Here is a 16,233-nt window from a genome sequence, read left to right as displayed (position 1 = left end):
GCATAAAAAAGCGCTAATGAAAAAAAAAAAAGCGTTAATGGAGGCCCTGATTGTATCAAAGCGGGAAACCTTAAAGTTGGAGGACTCAGCTGCTGCTGAGTCGGCTATGCCGGTGCAATTTGCCACCCGCAAATCTTCCAAGGTGAGTAAGGTATTTCCCTTTCCTGCCTATTTTGACGAGATTGTCACTAGTCAGTGGGGTTCTCAGAAACGCATGAATGGTATACATAAGCGTTTTGATAGAAGATATTCCTTTGAGGAGTCTCTGCTAAAGAAACTAATAGTTCCACCGTCGGTGGACTCTCAGGTTTCCAGGCTAAATAAGGCCACACTTTTGCTGGTGGCAGATTCCCCATCTTTTAAGGACCCCATGGACAAAAGAGCTGAAGCTCTGGTCTGGTACCTCTTCACCGTGGCCGGTTCCATTTTAAGACTGGTGTTTACTATCACCTTGGTATCCCAGACCCATAATGGAATGGGCTGAGATTTTGCGCCAAGATCTGGAAGGGAGTCAACACCCTTCTGAGCTGGCAGACCTGGCGGATCAGTTGATCCAAGGGTTACAGTATATTTGTGATGCATCCCTGGATGTGGCTCCCTTGGCTGGCAGGGTTTCTGTGACGGTGGTGATCCTTGGCTGCATGATCTGGTTGAAGTACTGGTCAGCTGACCAGGCTTCTAAAAAGGTGCTTACTGATCTTCCTTTTGTAGGTGGCTGTCTGTTAGGTGCCTCTATAGAAGAGATCATTAAGGGTCTAACAGGAGGTATGAGGACATTACTTCCACAGGCTGCCAAGGGCAAGGAACCTCAACGTAAGCGGGGTTCCTTCTTTTTGGCTCACAAGCGGCCCTTTTGTCTGGCTGGCTCGCAAGAAAAGGGCTCGAGATCCACCTGTAACTTTGTGGGAGGCTCCAAGACACTGGTTCCGCAGACAAGCCTTCCCCAGCCTGGAGGGGCACCCTCAACCGCGTCTGGGGTGGGGGGGGCGTCTTTGCTTCTTTCCGGATCCGTGGACCTTACTCATTCAGGACAATAGGGTCCATAAACTGATTCGGTTTGGTTACAAGATCATCCAATCAGCCTCAGACGATGGCTGATTGGCCGAAACGTGTAAGGTGATCCCAGATTAGACACAGGCACACTGGAAGCCGCGGGTGAACTGTTTTTTCACATGCTCATTTTATCTTGAAGTTTTCAAGTACAAATCAAATAAATGGTCATCTTAACATTACATACTGCCCTATGAGATTCTTCATTTTATGGGTGTATTTATATGAGCGAGTGGAAGATTTGATCCTACATAGTTTGGAGAGTCTGAGTCTTTCTGTGGATGTAACCAGAGAGACATTTTATAATCACTGCACATTACTATTGATGGTCTGGTAAGCAGATTCGATTGTATCATGGTGGTGTGGTGTGCTTTATTAATGCACAGACTGGTGGAGGACATTCATCTCTTCCTTTTCAACTTCGGAGCGCTGCATATGGATGTTTTTTTTTCAAATATGTTTACAGTTCCCAGGAAGGAAGGCAAGGTTCGTCTGATTTTGGGTCTCAAGGCTCTGAACCACTTTGTGCGGGTTCAGAAATTTCAGATGGAGTCCATTCGCACAGTAGTAGCTTTCCTGCATCAAGGTGTTCTGCTGGCCTCTATCGAGCTCAAGGACGCTTACCAATATATGTCAGGCATCAGCGTTTTCTTCGTTTTACCACGGGCGAGGAGCACTTTCAATTCATGGCGTTACCCTTTGGTCTCGCTTCAGCTTCTCGAGTGTTCACAAAGGTTTTAGCCCCAGTGTTGGCCTTGTTACGGCAGAAGGGGATCGCAATAGGTTACCTGGACTATCTACTTCTGTGTGCAGAGTCTTCCTCGGGCTCTCGAAGTCGACTTGGACGTTACGGTGCGAACTCTGCAGGAGTTCGGGTGGACACTGAATTTTCAGAAATCAGCACTGTCTCCGTTCACAAAGCTGGCCTACTTGAGTCTGACGCTGGATTCAGCGTCAGCCTGGGTGTTTCTTCCTCAGACAAAAATTCTCAAGCTACAGGATGTTGTTCAGCTCCTGTTGTCCAACCATCGATCGTCACTCAGGACTTGCATGCAAGTACTGGGTCTGATGGTATCCACCTTTTGAGGCGGTTCTGTTTGCGCAGTTCCACACCAGATCTTTGCAAAGGGAGATTCTGCTCAAATGAACAATGATCCGCTGTCATTGGACAATCTGATTCTGTTCGGAGTTCAAGGGAATCTCTCCTATGGTGGCTCTGTTTCCCTGCTCTACGTCTGGGAAAATCCTTTCTTCCCCTGTATAGGACTGTAATCACCACAGATGCCAGTCTGTCCAGATGGGGAGGTGTCTTGGGAGTGTGTTCAGCCCAAATTGCCTGGACTCGGGAAAAGCCCAGGTTGCCGATCAACCTCCTGGAAATTTGGGCGATCAGACTTTGTCTCAATGGACGGATTGTCTGCAGGGATGCCCTGTTCGCATACAATTGGACAATGCTACGGCTGTGGCATATGTCAATCCTCAAGAGGGCACAAAAAGTGCCCTGGCAGCCAGGGTAGTGGTCGGCATCTTGAGGTGGGCAGAACGATATGTTCTGGCCCTCTCTGCTGTGCACATTCCGGGGGTAGAGAATTGGTAAGCGGACTATCTCAGTCAGCAGACGTTAGATCCGGGAGAATGGTCTCTTCACCCGGAGGTTTTTCATCAACTGTGTCTTCGGTGGGGTACCCCCCGATGTGGATCTGCCGGTTTCCCGTCTCAACAGGAAGGTGCAGAGATTTGTGTCAAGGTCCCGGGATCCTCTGGCCGCAGACTTCCTGGTGGTCCCTTGGGGTCAGTATCATCTGATTTACACCTTTCCTCCAATACAACTTCTATCGAGACTGCTATGCAGAATCGAGGTAGAATTCCAGTCATTCTGGTGGCACCACACTGGCTTTGCCAGTCTTGGTACGCAGGCCTGGTAAGGCTGGTAGCAGTCGTCCCTTGGAAACTTCCTCTCAGGCAAGAACTTCTGTCTCAGGGACCAATCTTCGATCCTGCTTTACGGTCACTGGCTTTAACGGCGTGGCTATTGAAAGCCAGGTGCTGAAAGACCGAGGGCTGTAGGAGTTGATGATTCCTACGCTGTTGAAGGATAGAAAATCTACTTCCAGTAATGTTTATCATCGAGTTTGGAAGGTGTACATTACTTGGTGTGAGTCGCAGGGGGTTTCTCCTCGCTCCTTTTCTGTGTCCCGCCTGTTGGATTTTCTACAATTGAGTGTAGACCAACGTTTGGCTCTGGGCACCATCAAGGGTCAGATTTCCGCCTTTTGTGCAGGGAGTTCGCCATCTGTCTCCTCCGGTGCGCTCCTTGGTACCTCCGTGGGATCTCAATTTGCTTCTTTCGGTGCTTCAAAGGCCTCCCTTTGAAAATATTTGAGAAATTCCTCTGCTCACTCTGTCGCAGAAGGTGGCTTGCTTAGTAGCCATTACTTCCGCACTTCGCATGTCAGAGTTGACTATGTTGTCCTGTCTGTCACCTTACTTGGTGATTCATAGGGACAAAGTGGTATTGCGACCCTGCCAGGCATTCCTAACGTTGTCTCGGGGTTTCATTTGAATGAAGACATTGCGCTACCGTCCCTATGTCCTAAGCCTACACATCCTAAGGAAATTTCTTTGCATTCTTTAGATGTGGTTAGGGCAATTCGGATGTACCTGGCGGTGACTGAACCGATTAGGAAATCTGATTCTTTGATTGTTCTTATGGATGGACCTCGTAAGGTGCAGGCCACAGCTGCTGCGACCATTTCCAAGTGGATCAGGCAGACGGTGGTGCAGGCCTACTCCATTAACCACTTAAGGACCGAGCCCATTTTTGACAAGTTGTTCACAAGTTAAAATCAGTATTTTTTGCTAGAAAACGACTTAGAACCCCCAAACGTTATATATATATGTTTTTTTTAGCAAAGACTCTGGAGAATAAAAAGGGGGTTATTGCAATATTTTTTGTCTCACGATATTTGCGCAGCGGTCTTTCAAACTACGTTTTTTTGGGGGAAAATTACATTTCACTAAATTTAAAAAAAATAAACAGTAAAGTTAGCCCATTTTTTTTATATATTGCGAAAGATGATGTCACAATGAGTAAATAGATACCCAACGTTTTATGGTTTAAAATTTTGCACACCCGCGGAATGGCGACAAACTACGGTCAATAAAAATCTCCAAAGGCGACGCTTTAAAAAATTTTAACGGTTACCAGTTTAGAGTTTGAGAGTAGCTCTTTTTTTTTTTTTAATTATTGCTCTCGCTCTGGCACATCCCTTGTGACAGCAATAGGCAGTGACAGGTACTCTTTATGGAGGGATTGGGGGTCTAAAAGACCCTAGACCCCTGCACTACACTTCCATGTATTCAAAATGCCGCCGAAAACGGCATTTTTGAATACTGTCACTTTTTAAATTCGGCGCCTTTAGCAGCCGAGTAAACCGGACGTGACGTCATGCACGCCGCCTCCAGGTTATGTCATCGGAAACCCGATTGAAGCCGCATCCGGCTTTGATCGGGACTCCAACCAGCCGGCGGAAGCGCCGGCTGGTTGCTCGGGTTTCCCAGTGGGACAGGAGACCCGGGCAGAGCCATGGGAGGGGGGGCATCCCCTCCCGCTCGCTGGGGTAACGATCGAGCGGCTCTCAAGCCGCATCGGTCATTAGCGCCTGAAAGCCAACCGCCGTCTCTAAAAAAAAAAAAAGGTGTCTTCAGAAGCTCCTTCCTGTCCTTCCTATGGCCTGGTCTGGACTAGTATCTGGCCTTGATTACCATAGTTACATAGTAGGTGAGGTTGAATAAAGACAATAGTCCATCCAGTTCAACCCGTGTAGGTGAGTGTGGACGTATTCATTTCTCATACCCCTGAATGTTTTGATCCTTGAGATGTACATCCAAGAGTCTTTTAAAAGTGGCCATACTCCCCGCAGTTACTACCATTTGTGGCAGGGAATTCCACAGTCTTGTAGCCTTTACAGTAAAGAACCCCCTCCGTAGCCTGAGGTTTAATCTCTTCTCCTCTAAACGCATTGTATGACCTCGTGTCCTCATGCATTCCTTGTGAATAGTTTTTTTTCTATGCTCTGATCACTGTTGAGGTATTTGTAAATCACTATCATGTCCCCTCTCACGCGTCTCTTCTCCAGGGAGAATAAATCTAGTGCTTCTAAACGCTCCTCGTAATTAAGGTCCTCTAATCCCCTAATAAGTTTTGTTGCCCTTCTCTGTACTCTCTCAATCTCCAATACATCCCTTCTGAGGACTGTCGGCCAGAACTGGACAGAATACTCCAGATCGGACCAGAGTTTTATAAAGTGGTAGGATTATAGTTTTAGCTCTGAAATACATCCCCTTCCTTATGCATGCCAAAATTCTGTCGGCTTTGGCAGCTGCAGCTTGACATTGCATGCTATTGCCTAATCTATCTTCCACTAAGACCCCCAGATCTTTCTTCATTTTTGATACCCCCAGAGGTTCCCCCCCCCCCCCCCAGCTTGTATATTGCTTTTATGTTATTGGTCCCTAAGTGCAATACCTTGCACTTATGCACATTAAACCTCATTTGCCATTTAGTTGCCCATTCTGTTATTTTGTTCAGGACCATCAAGGGTCAAATCTCCAATCTGAATGTTCTGTTTCAGGAGACACTGGCCTCTTTGGTTAGTTAGGGCTTTTGTTCAGGGTGTCGCCCCCATTGCTTCCCCTTCATTACTCGATGACTTTATGGGCCTTAACCTGGTTCTTTTGGCCCTTCGGAGGTCGCTCTTTAAACCTATTCGAAATATCACCTTGTCTGACCTCACTCCAAAAGGTACCAACTTTACAATACATCTGTTCAAATATACTCTGCCGCAGAATTGGACACACAATATATATGTTGTGCTGCCGGACATCTCCATTTTTTTTTGCTGTTAACCGCATTGATTTTTCTGTAAGGTAATTTAAGCACACTCGTTTGCTTAAAGTGATTGGACACACTCACCTTGTAAAACAACCCATTCAGTTTAAAATAGAAATGAAAGGCAAAACAGTTTTGTATAGATTTAAAAAACATTATAAATACCATTTTTCCTCTTTTTTATTTTTTTATGTTTTGATGTGATCGATTTCCCTCTGTTCTCAGCTGCATAAGAGCTGTGGGAGGAGACACAGTAGCACACTGAACTTCCCAGTGAAAGGCTGTGCAGGGGAGGTGTGTCAGGACAAGTCTGATCATTAGAGGAGAGCAAGCTGAGTTCCCAGCATAGCTAGAGAATTGACCATAGTGTGCTCTCCTGCTTAGTGTGGTCAGTTTTTAATAGGAAAGCATAGGGACTGTCAGGATCACCAGGGATTTCGCGCAAAGCAAGCAATATAAAGAGAACAGGATACTTTTTCATAGAAGTACATGGTACAGCAGGTACATATCAGGAATATGAAATGCTGGGGTAACAAACACTTTAATACCTTTGGGGGCACCAATGGTCTCATGCTATTTATTCTTGTCTCATCAAATATTTTATTATTTTATATAGCATGAATAGAATTTAATGGATTTAAACCCATTTTGTATTGTATTCATAATTATATTTGTTTCATAGCCCTAAAGAAGGTGGAGTGTTGTTGGCCCCAGAAACATGTTGACTGTTTTGTATGATCATATGATGAACATTTAAAGTATTTTGCCATTCTGGGTGGTGCTTGTTTTTGTTCGATGTATGCTTCAAACTTTCTGGGTTCCCACTGGAGGGGAACCTTTTTATACATGAGCATAGTTTCCAAAGCAAACCAGCTTGTTAATAAGATTTGGATTCTATTCCCTTCAAAATGAAGTTGAAATCCCAGCACCTCCTGATGATTTATTATTTTGGCTTACTGGCAAGGTGGCCTTTCTCATTGCTATCACTGTGGCGGGTCCATGTGTTAGAGGTCTTCTCTTGTCAAGATCCTTTGCTGGGAGTGGTAGTGGTCTGACTATTTCATTATATCTTATCAGCTTTTTATATTTTCATTTTCCAACCTTCCTTGTTTTATCCCAGCTTGGCTAAGGAAATATAGAATTATGTGTTAGTGGGAGGTTTATGGGGAATTGTGTCTTGCTGTGATAACTGACCCTTTCACTTCTCTATGTAGGCTGGCGATAAAAAGCTGAATTCAGGGGAGCCGTGTCCTTGTGATATAGACCAACTTGTGCCACATGAAATAGAGCTGCACACTGAAACAGAACATAAACCTTTGTTTTTTATACCCCAGGAATGGTCATCAGGTAGTTTTTTTTTTTTTAACCTTGTTTCACAAGACTCACCTATAAACTAATATGCGTTTTATTACTGTTGCTTCATGTGTTGCTCTCGGTTAATTATTTGTTTTTGAATGACTTGAAGCCATGGACTGAGACCTGAAATTGAAATGAAATGGCTGCTTTTGATTCTGTTCGTCCAGCATGCACATACTGTCTGCAAAGATGATTAAAAAAATTGTAAAAATTTGATTTTGTAATTTTTTTTTTTAACTCTGATCAAAACCTTTTTTTAAGTTCTGGATGGTTAGGGGACTCCTGTTTGGCCAGCCATAAACTTAGCAAATTTTCTTTCCTGCAACCACAGTGTTGATGGGGGAATCCCTTCCTCTGAGCCATTGTGTACTCCCGGTGGAAAGCCAGGGGAAGCCGTTCTCAGGAGAACACAGTGATTATTGCTGTAACAGCCGCTAGCAATATTAGCTTGTAAAATCTGACAGACTGGTTGTACTCAAGTTGATTTATCAGTCAACTTGGGTACATTCAGTCTGCCCATACATGGTTCGAATCTTGGCATGTTCCTGCTGAACCGGCCGAGATTTGACCGGATCATTGATCTATGACCGGATTTAGGTTTTAAAAGCTGTGCATGTGTCTACTTCCACAAAGGCAGTAAGTAAAGGAAGATTGCCCCACTGGAGATTAAGACAAAAGTCCTGCAGGGGTTTTTCTAACCCCCTACCCTCTCTGTCCAGAACCAAAAACAGTTTGGCCTGGCCTTCCATTCTAATTGCATTACTGCTCACAGCAAATTCATTTAATAGTTGTGTATTATGTTTTTTATCTTCATTTTCTGGCACGCATATTGTTTTTTGAATGTCAGGTTTATGCAGATCAGAACAGTCAGAGCAATAAAAGATGACTTCTGTATAATTTTAATGGGTTACTTTCATTAAAGGCCATGGTCAATATAATTAAGGGTAGGTTGAAACCCTCACTAGCTTTCAGTACTTCTTAAGGAACCACAATGGTGAGATCGCTGCACCCAGGGGCGTAATTACAGGGGTTGCAGGGGTTGCAATCGCTACCGGGCCCCATGCTCCAGGGGGCCCAGTAGCAAAACAGTGGGTGAACCTCTAGGATCTTAAAGGTCACACTTGCGACCGGGCCCTGGCATTTCACCACTTTGGGGAGGCCCCAAGATTGCAGGAAGGGGGCCCACTGCAGAACTTGTGAAAGGATCCTGATGCGGGACCATAATAAAAGGCCATGCAATGAGAGTAAAGAGCCCCAGGATTAGTGGGAAGAGCCCCGGGCTTGAAGGGAAGGGCCCCGGCCAGGGGTCTGGGGGGCCCTTCATGGTTTCTTGCATCGGGGCCCTGAAGGTTCTAGTTACGCCTCTGGCTGCACCTGAACTCCCGGCTTCATTCTAATACTAGTGCTATTTATGAAAACGTGTTTTGCTCCCTACTGGAGCTTTTACATTTTTCATTGAATATACAAATGCTGAAACCAGAAGAGAGAGACTTTGTAGTATTGGAGAGAGCTAAAAACTGTAGTAAGTTTTGATGCTGGAATCTGCTTTAGGTTATGTAGGAAGCTGAAGTCCATCCAGAGCTGAAATATTACATTTATTATATAACTCCAGTCCAAACCTTGTTTCTAGTGTGGAATATTTAGATTTGTGTTGCTGTCTCTGTCCGCATTGGAGATGTCTGATCTGGCCCTAGAGCCCCGGGGACCATTGTCATTGTGAAAAAGTAAGTGGGAATCCAAACTTTAAGGGTTCATTCACACTTGCAGCAGCCCTTGCTGCTCCACTGAACAGAGATCCTCAGTGGATTGCTTTTCAAAAGGTGTTCTATCGGGTTAAGGCCAGTCAAGTTCCTCCACCCCAAACTCGCTCATCCATGTCTATATGAACCTTGCTTTGTGCACTGGTCCAAATGATTTAGTGGAGGGGGGATTATAGTGTTCGGTTGTTTTTCAAGAGTTGAGATTGGCCGCTTAGTTCCAGTGAAGGGAACTCTTAACCTCCCTGGCAGTATGATTCTTTCGGATTTTAGGTGCTGAAAGCGGTACCATTATTTTGCATGTAATTCTTGAGAATGAGCAGCCCAAACCAACTATTTACATATTTTTTTTTTTTTACTCTGCGTTCTTCTTTATAACATCTTGGGTATGATAAAGTTTGAAACACAAAATCATAAATTTTAATATAATAAAAAACTATAAATAAGTTAAAGTATGTATGCATGTGTGTGTGTATATATATATATATATATATATATATATATATATATATATATATATATAAAAGTACAGTAAAACTGCAGGAAAGGGCACTGGGGGGCAATGTAATGTGAATTTATTTTATTTAGAATGCTATCAGTGTGTTTGGTGTGTTTTACATTTGAATTTGCCGCCGGTTCCACCCCCCTGCAAACGTCACGTCGCAGGAGACGGAAGCCGGGGCACGGAGACGATCGGGAGGAAGATCCACCGCAGCATACCGTTCGCATACATCGCTGGATCCCGGTGACAAGGTAAGTAACCTCTTTTACAGGATCCAGCGATGCTTCTGGCGGTACCCCGAGTGTGGCTCGAGGTTATCGCTTTTGGCTCTAAAATGTAACCCCGAGCCACACTCGGGAATACCGCTAAGAAGGTTAAGGTGTCAGCATACCAAGACATTTTGGACAAATTAATGCTCCCAACTTTGTGGGAACAGTTTGGGGATGGCCCCTTCCTGTTCCAACATGACTGCGCACCAGTGCACAAGCAAGGTTTATAAAGACATGGATGAGTGAGTTTGGGGGGGGGGGGGGGGGGACGACTTGACTGGCCTGCACAAGTCCTGACCTGAACCCGATAGAACACCTTTGGGATGAATTAGAGTGGAGACTGCGAGTCAGGCCTTCTTGTCCACATCAATGCCTGACCTCACAAATGCGCTTCATGAAAAACGGTCAAACATTCCCATAGACACCCTCCCTAAACCTTTTGAACAGCCTTCCTATAAGAGTTGAAGCGGTTATAGCTGCAAAGGGTGCGCCCAAAACTCAGTATTGAACCTTACGGACTAAGACTGGGATGCCATTAAAGCAGAGTTCCACCCTCAAAATGAACTTTTCACCGCCCGCTTGCTTTAATTTACCTGAAAAACAATTGGATAAACAAAATTTTTTTGATTCACTTACCCTGTTTTTAAAGAAAATATACTTATTTTCCTTCCTTTTCCTCCCTCTGCGGCCACGACCCGCGCCGTCACTTCCTCCTTGCATTGACTCCTGGGAGATGAGCGTCATGCCCAGAAGCTTTTTAGGGATGACGCGCCTGCACCGGAGGTGATGAGCAGGGCATTCTGGGACTCCAACGACACTGAAGAGGACGCTCCGGCTTCAGCTGCCCACACCTAAGATGGCAGCGCTGGACAAGACATTTTCAAGGTAAGTATTTCTTCTAAAAGGTAAGTGAAACAGGGGACAGTTCAGAGGCTATCGTTGCTTAAATGCACTAGCCCTGACTGTCCCGGGGGTATTTTTATCTAAAAAAAAATTTCAGAGTGGAACTCCGCTTTAAAGTTCATGTGCGTGGAAAGGCAGGCGTCCCAATACCTTTGGTAAAATAGTATATGTTCGACTTACCTTCAATTAAGTACTATGTAATTGTCATGTATTGTAATAGGTAACAAAAGAATCTGAAAACTTTCTTCTCAAATGCATTCTTGTTTTCAGGTAGTGGTGTCCATTGGTCATCGCAGACATTAAGCGGATTCCGGTGGATTAGTGAAGTTACATCATACGGTGATAATGTACAGAAAGCCACCCTCTCGGGCCTGTCATCATTTAAAGGTAAATATACACTGATCAGCTATAACTTTATGAGCACTAACAGGTTAAGTTAATAAGATAGATTATCTCATTAAAACGGCATCTGAAAGTGGGTGGTATATTCTTGACAGCAAGTAAATATACTGTCCCTGAAGTTGATGTGTTAAACGCAGAAAAAAATTAGCATTGTAGTTTGTTGTGTATGGGACTGCATAACCGCAGACCAGTCCGGATGCCCATGGTAACCTGTATCCACAGCCAAAAGCCCCTACAATGGTCAAGTGAGCATCAGAACTGGACTACGAAGCAATGGAAAAAGGTGGTCTGGTCTGATAAATCATGTAGATGGCCAGGTGCATGTGCGTCGCTTACCTGGGGAAAAAATGGCCCCAGGATGCAGTAGAGAAGAAGGTAAGTTGGTGAATGCAGTGTGATGCTTAGGTCAATGTTCTGCTGGGAAAGCTTTGATCCTACCATTCATGTGGATGGTACTTGACACATATCACCTACCTAAACTTTGTTCCTGACCAGGTACATCCCTTCATGAAAATGTTATTCGCTGATGGCAGTGGACTCTTTCAGCAGAATAATGTGCCCTGCCATACTGCAAAAATGATTCAAGAATTGTGTAAAAAGGCTGTTTGATGCTTTCTTCTCTGATCCTCCCCTTCTTTTACCTTTACCAATCCATCTGCTGATAGCACAGAGCTCTTGGAGGCACTTTGCACATGCTCAGTTTAGTGTGTATTGCTAGAGAGTTTTTGGAAGGGTGCATGTGATCAGCACAGGGCCAATCAGCACTGTCCATACAGAGGGCCAGGGGTCATGCAGCCCCATAAGACAGTCAGAGGAGAGTGAAAACTCCACCTGTAAGCTTTAACCAGTGCTTGGCCGGACACCTATAGAAGTCACAAAACTGCTATATAGTGCTGATGAGAAAAGGTATTTAGCAATATATAGATATATATATATATAATTGCATTTTCTTATTCTGTGTACTGTGGGAGACCAGATATAGTGAATGCAGGGTCCTGTGTTTAGTAACACTTTAATCCAGTGGAGCATCTGAAGGGTGTTTTGGAAAAACAAGTCTGATCCATTGAGGCCCCACGTTGCAACTCGCAAGACTCAAAGGATTTGCTACTGACTGCTTGATGCCAGATAACACAGCATATCTTTAGAGGCCTAGTGGTGTCCATGCCTTAATGAGTCAGTGCTGTTTTGGTGGCAAAAGGGGAACCTACTCAATATTAAGTGGGTGGTCATAAAGTTATGGCTGATCGGTTTACAATGGGCGTAAGATGACAATCCCTTCAGTGTTCTTGGTCATCATCAGGAATGTTGGACCTTTACCTCACACACGCCAAGAGCAGATGAAAAGATATCCTTGTGTAAGGCTAGTAAAGCTGTTTGGGAAGGGCCATAATTGTGTCCTAATGCGCAAGGTGTGTTCTTTATTATTCTATAAGTCTAAAGAACGCACTGCGCTTCTAAGACACAATTAATTATTTCATCTTGGAAATTCCTATTCTTTTCAAAGAACAGATATAATAACTCTTATTATCACTGTGGTGGCTGATGGATTTTTACTGTCAGCTAATGTTGCAAATGAGGGTCATGCCGTGCTCATAAAAAAAACGTATTTTGGGCAGTGTGTCTTATGCAAGAAACCTGGGTGTGGAAAAGAAGATATGAAAGCTACTACATCAGCCCAAATGCAGTCAATAGTCTTGCTTGGCAGTTTTGTCATGGTATTTGTATTCACATGTAGAACATATTGATCAGTGGAAGCTTCGGTTTGAAATTGCGGCCATCTAGGTTTTTTCACCACTTGCCGACCGCCTAACGTACTTTTACTGCGGCAAGTCGGCTCCCCTGCGCCAAATCACGTACCTGTATGTAATTTCAGACAGGGGCTACAGGGGGCGCGTGCTGATTGGCTAAATAAGGCAGATTGCCATTCTGACAGGGAACACACATCGCTGTCTTTCTCCAGTCAGAGCACCTCCCCCACACAGATAGAAAGCACTCCCAGGGAACACATTTAACCTTTTGATCGCCCCTTATATTACCCCTTCCCTGTCACTGTCATTAGTACAGAGACATATTTTTACACTGATCACTAATAATTTCACTGCTCCGCAAAAAAAGTGTCACTCGGTGTCAGATTTGTCCACCGCAATGTTGCAGTCTCACTATAAGTCACTGATCGCCACCATTACTAGTAAAAAAAAAAAAATACATACAAATATCCCATCATTTGTAGACACTATAATTTTTGCGCAAACCAATCACTATACGCCTATTGGGATTTTTTTTACCAAAAATATGTAGCAGAATACATATTGCCTAAATTGATGAAGAAATTAGATTTTTTCATTTTTTTTTATCGGATTTGTTTATAGCAGAAAGTAAAAAATATTGTTTTCTTTTTCTCAAAATTGACGCTCTTTTTTTTGTTTATAGCGCAAAAAATAAAAAACATAGAGGTAATCAAATACCACCAAAAGAAAGCTCTATTTGTGAGAATAAATGGACATTGTGTTTTTTTTTTTTTTTTTTTTTGTACAGTGTGCAATTATCAGTTAAAATAACGCAGTGCCGCTTCGCAAAAAATGGCCTGGTCATTAAGGGGGGTAAAACCTTCCGGGGCTGAAGTGGTTAGAAAATAGTTCATTCATTTTAGATTGACCTAAAGTGGAGCTGCAGACAAAATGTCATTTGTTGGTTTTGGATAGCATGATAATACTCCAATTTTTATTGCTGTATGTATTCCCTTTTTTGAGGATATTTCCCCCCACTTCCTGTGTTGTCCCTGGAACAGGATATATACAGAATTTCACTAGTGAGTACATTTGTAGAAATAAAAGCTTTAAGTAATCTAACTTTTGTTTCTTTATTTTAAATTATAAAAGTGGAAATACTCTTAAGCTGCTAATTCAAACAGTTGAGATTGTCTGAAATCTTCCTCTCAGCTCTAAATAGGAAGTATGGGTATAATAAAAAAAAAAAAAAAAAATTATACTCAGATAAACATTGATCCGATGTGGAGGGGACGGGAGCTGCTGGCTTAGCCTCTCAGCGGCTCACTGGGAGGCTGAGCCAGCTGACAGTCCAGGCATCTAGCTGTATCCAGACTGTATAGTTGGGATCCTTTCAGAGCCTGCACAGGCTCTGTGACACCAGCTGACAGCTTTAGCCTGCTGTCGGCTGAAAACGGGTCACAAGAGTGCAGAATGAACTGCACTCCTGTGATGTATAGGAGAAATAAAGCCAAAAAAAGCTTTGGATATACTTCTCCTTAATGATTTAATTAGTGTAGGCATTTAGTGCTAATAAATGTGAAGTGCTGTGTGGGATAAGTAGGAGCAGTTGTACAAAATCTACATACAGTGGGTACGGAAAGTATTCATACCCCCTTAGATTTTTCACTCTTTGTTATATTGCAGCCATTTGCTAAAATCATTTGACACATGACAGAAAAACACACAACTGTTGACATTGTTGCAGATTTATTAAAAAAGAAAAACTGAAATATCACATGGTCCTAAGTATTCAGACCCTTTGCTCAGTATTTAGTAGAATCCCCCTTTTGATCTTATACAGCCAGGAGTCTTTTTGGGAAAGATGCAACAAGTCTTTCACACCTGGATTTGGGGATCCTCTGCCATTCCTCCTTGCAGATCCTCTCCAGTTCTGTCAGGTTGGATGGTAAACTTTGGTGGACAGCCATTTTTAGGTCTCTCCAGAGATGCTCAATTGGGTTTTAGTCAGGGCTCTGGCTGGGCCATTCAAGAACAGTCACGGAGTTGTTGTGAAGCCAATCCTTCGTTATTTTAGCTGTGTGCTTAGGGTCATTGTCTTGTTGGAAGGTAAACCTTCGGCCCAGTCTGAGGTCCAGAGCACTCTGGAGAAGGTTTTTGTCCAGGATATCCCTGTACTTGGCCGCATTCATCTTTCCCTCGATTGCAACCAGTCGTCCTGTCCCTGCAGCTGAAAAACACCCCCACAGCATGATGCTGCCACCACCATGCTTCACTGTTGGGACTGTATTGGACAGGTGATGAGCAGTGCCTGGTTTTCTCCACACATACCGCTTAGAATTAAGGCCAAAAAGTTCTATTTTGGTCTCATCAGACCAGAGAATCTTATTTTCTCTGTCGCTCATTGACAGACGTAGTCTTCTTGATTCACAAGAACTGGGTTATGTTGTCTCCGCAGGAGCAGGACTAGGCAGAAAGAAAAAACGTTCTGGCTCCACCTTAGGGGCAGTCCCTGAGGGTATATCCTCCCTCTCTCTGCTACAAGGCATCAGTTTTTTTCTGTCTAGTCAGGAGTAAGGACCTAAGTTCCTTGCTGGGATCTTTTTGGTCCTGGCAAGATTTTTTCTTTAGAAAAAATATTTTTTAGGTAGTTTTCTCCAGGGTTTTTTTCCTGTGAGATCTTCAAGCAAATACGCCGGACTGGGCGACACTAGTGGTCACCCCAGCCGGCCTACGAGTGCGCGCAGACCATTGCATTGCGCTTGGTCGGCCGCGACACATTCAAGTAAGTATGCGGGGCCGGGCGACGGGCTGGGCTGGATGTTGAGATCCAGTGGTCACCCCGGTTTCTGCCTACGAGCGCGTGCAGACCAGAGCTCCGCGCTGGGTCGGCCGCGACGGAGTCCCATTGGAGGGACTGACCTTGCGAGTTAAAAGTCTCGCTTGGACGCCAGGAACCAGAGAGTGGAGGCGTCCGGAGTGGTCCACAACCCCCCACCCCGGTGGAGAGGGTATTGTGAAGAGAGGGTGCCTGTCGGTTCGGTATGGTGAGTAAACGTTCCCTTTTTTCCTCGTTATGAGGCAGTATGAATTATGGGCCCCTCCATACATGGTCAGTATATATCTGACACTAAAAGTCCCCCTTGTAAATACAGTATGTGTTTGGTGGGAAGTGGACTTGGTTTGAGAGCTAACACTCTACCCAGCAGACTGTAGTATTACAGCAGACATAGGAGGTATAATCCTACCTTAATTGTAGTGTACCTCCTGCAGATCGATAAACCGCCACTTAGCAGAGATGCAGGTGGATGTGCTGGGAAAAACGATTTCGGCGGTCCGTCGCCATTTTGCCGTAGACCGGGTGCATGTATGTCCT

General features: G+C 44.3%; 1 protein-coding gene across 1 annotated transcript in view; it reads left to right on the top strand.

Annotated features, from left to right (window-relative positions):
- Positions 1-16,233, top strand: part of DPH6 (diphthamine biosynthesis 6) — a 203,690-nt gene that overhangs the window by 100,632 nt on the left and 86,825 nt on the right. Inside the window, exons 9-10 of the mRNA XM_082275013.1 lie at positions 7,156-7,288; positions 10,999-11,115. Coding sequence (XP_082131139.1) covers positions 7,156-7,288; positions 10,999-11,115 — 250 coding nt within the window. The remainder of the gene's footprint in view (positions 1-7,155; positions 7,289-10,998; positions 11,116-16,233) is intronic.

This window comes from Pelophylax lessonae (genome assembly GCF_965119305.1).
Source record: "Pelophylax lessonae genome assembly, chromosome: 13".
Taxonomy (NCBI): Eukaryota; Metazoa; Chordata; class Amphibia; order Anura; family Ranidae; genus Pelophylax; species Pelophylax lessonae.
The sequence above is the reverse complement of the archived record's forward strand: the minus strand, read 5'-3'. Positions and strand labels throughout refer to the sequence as shown.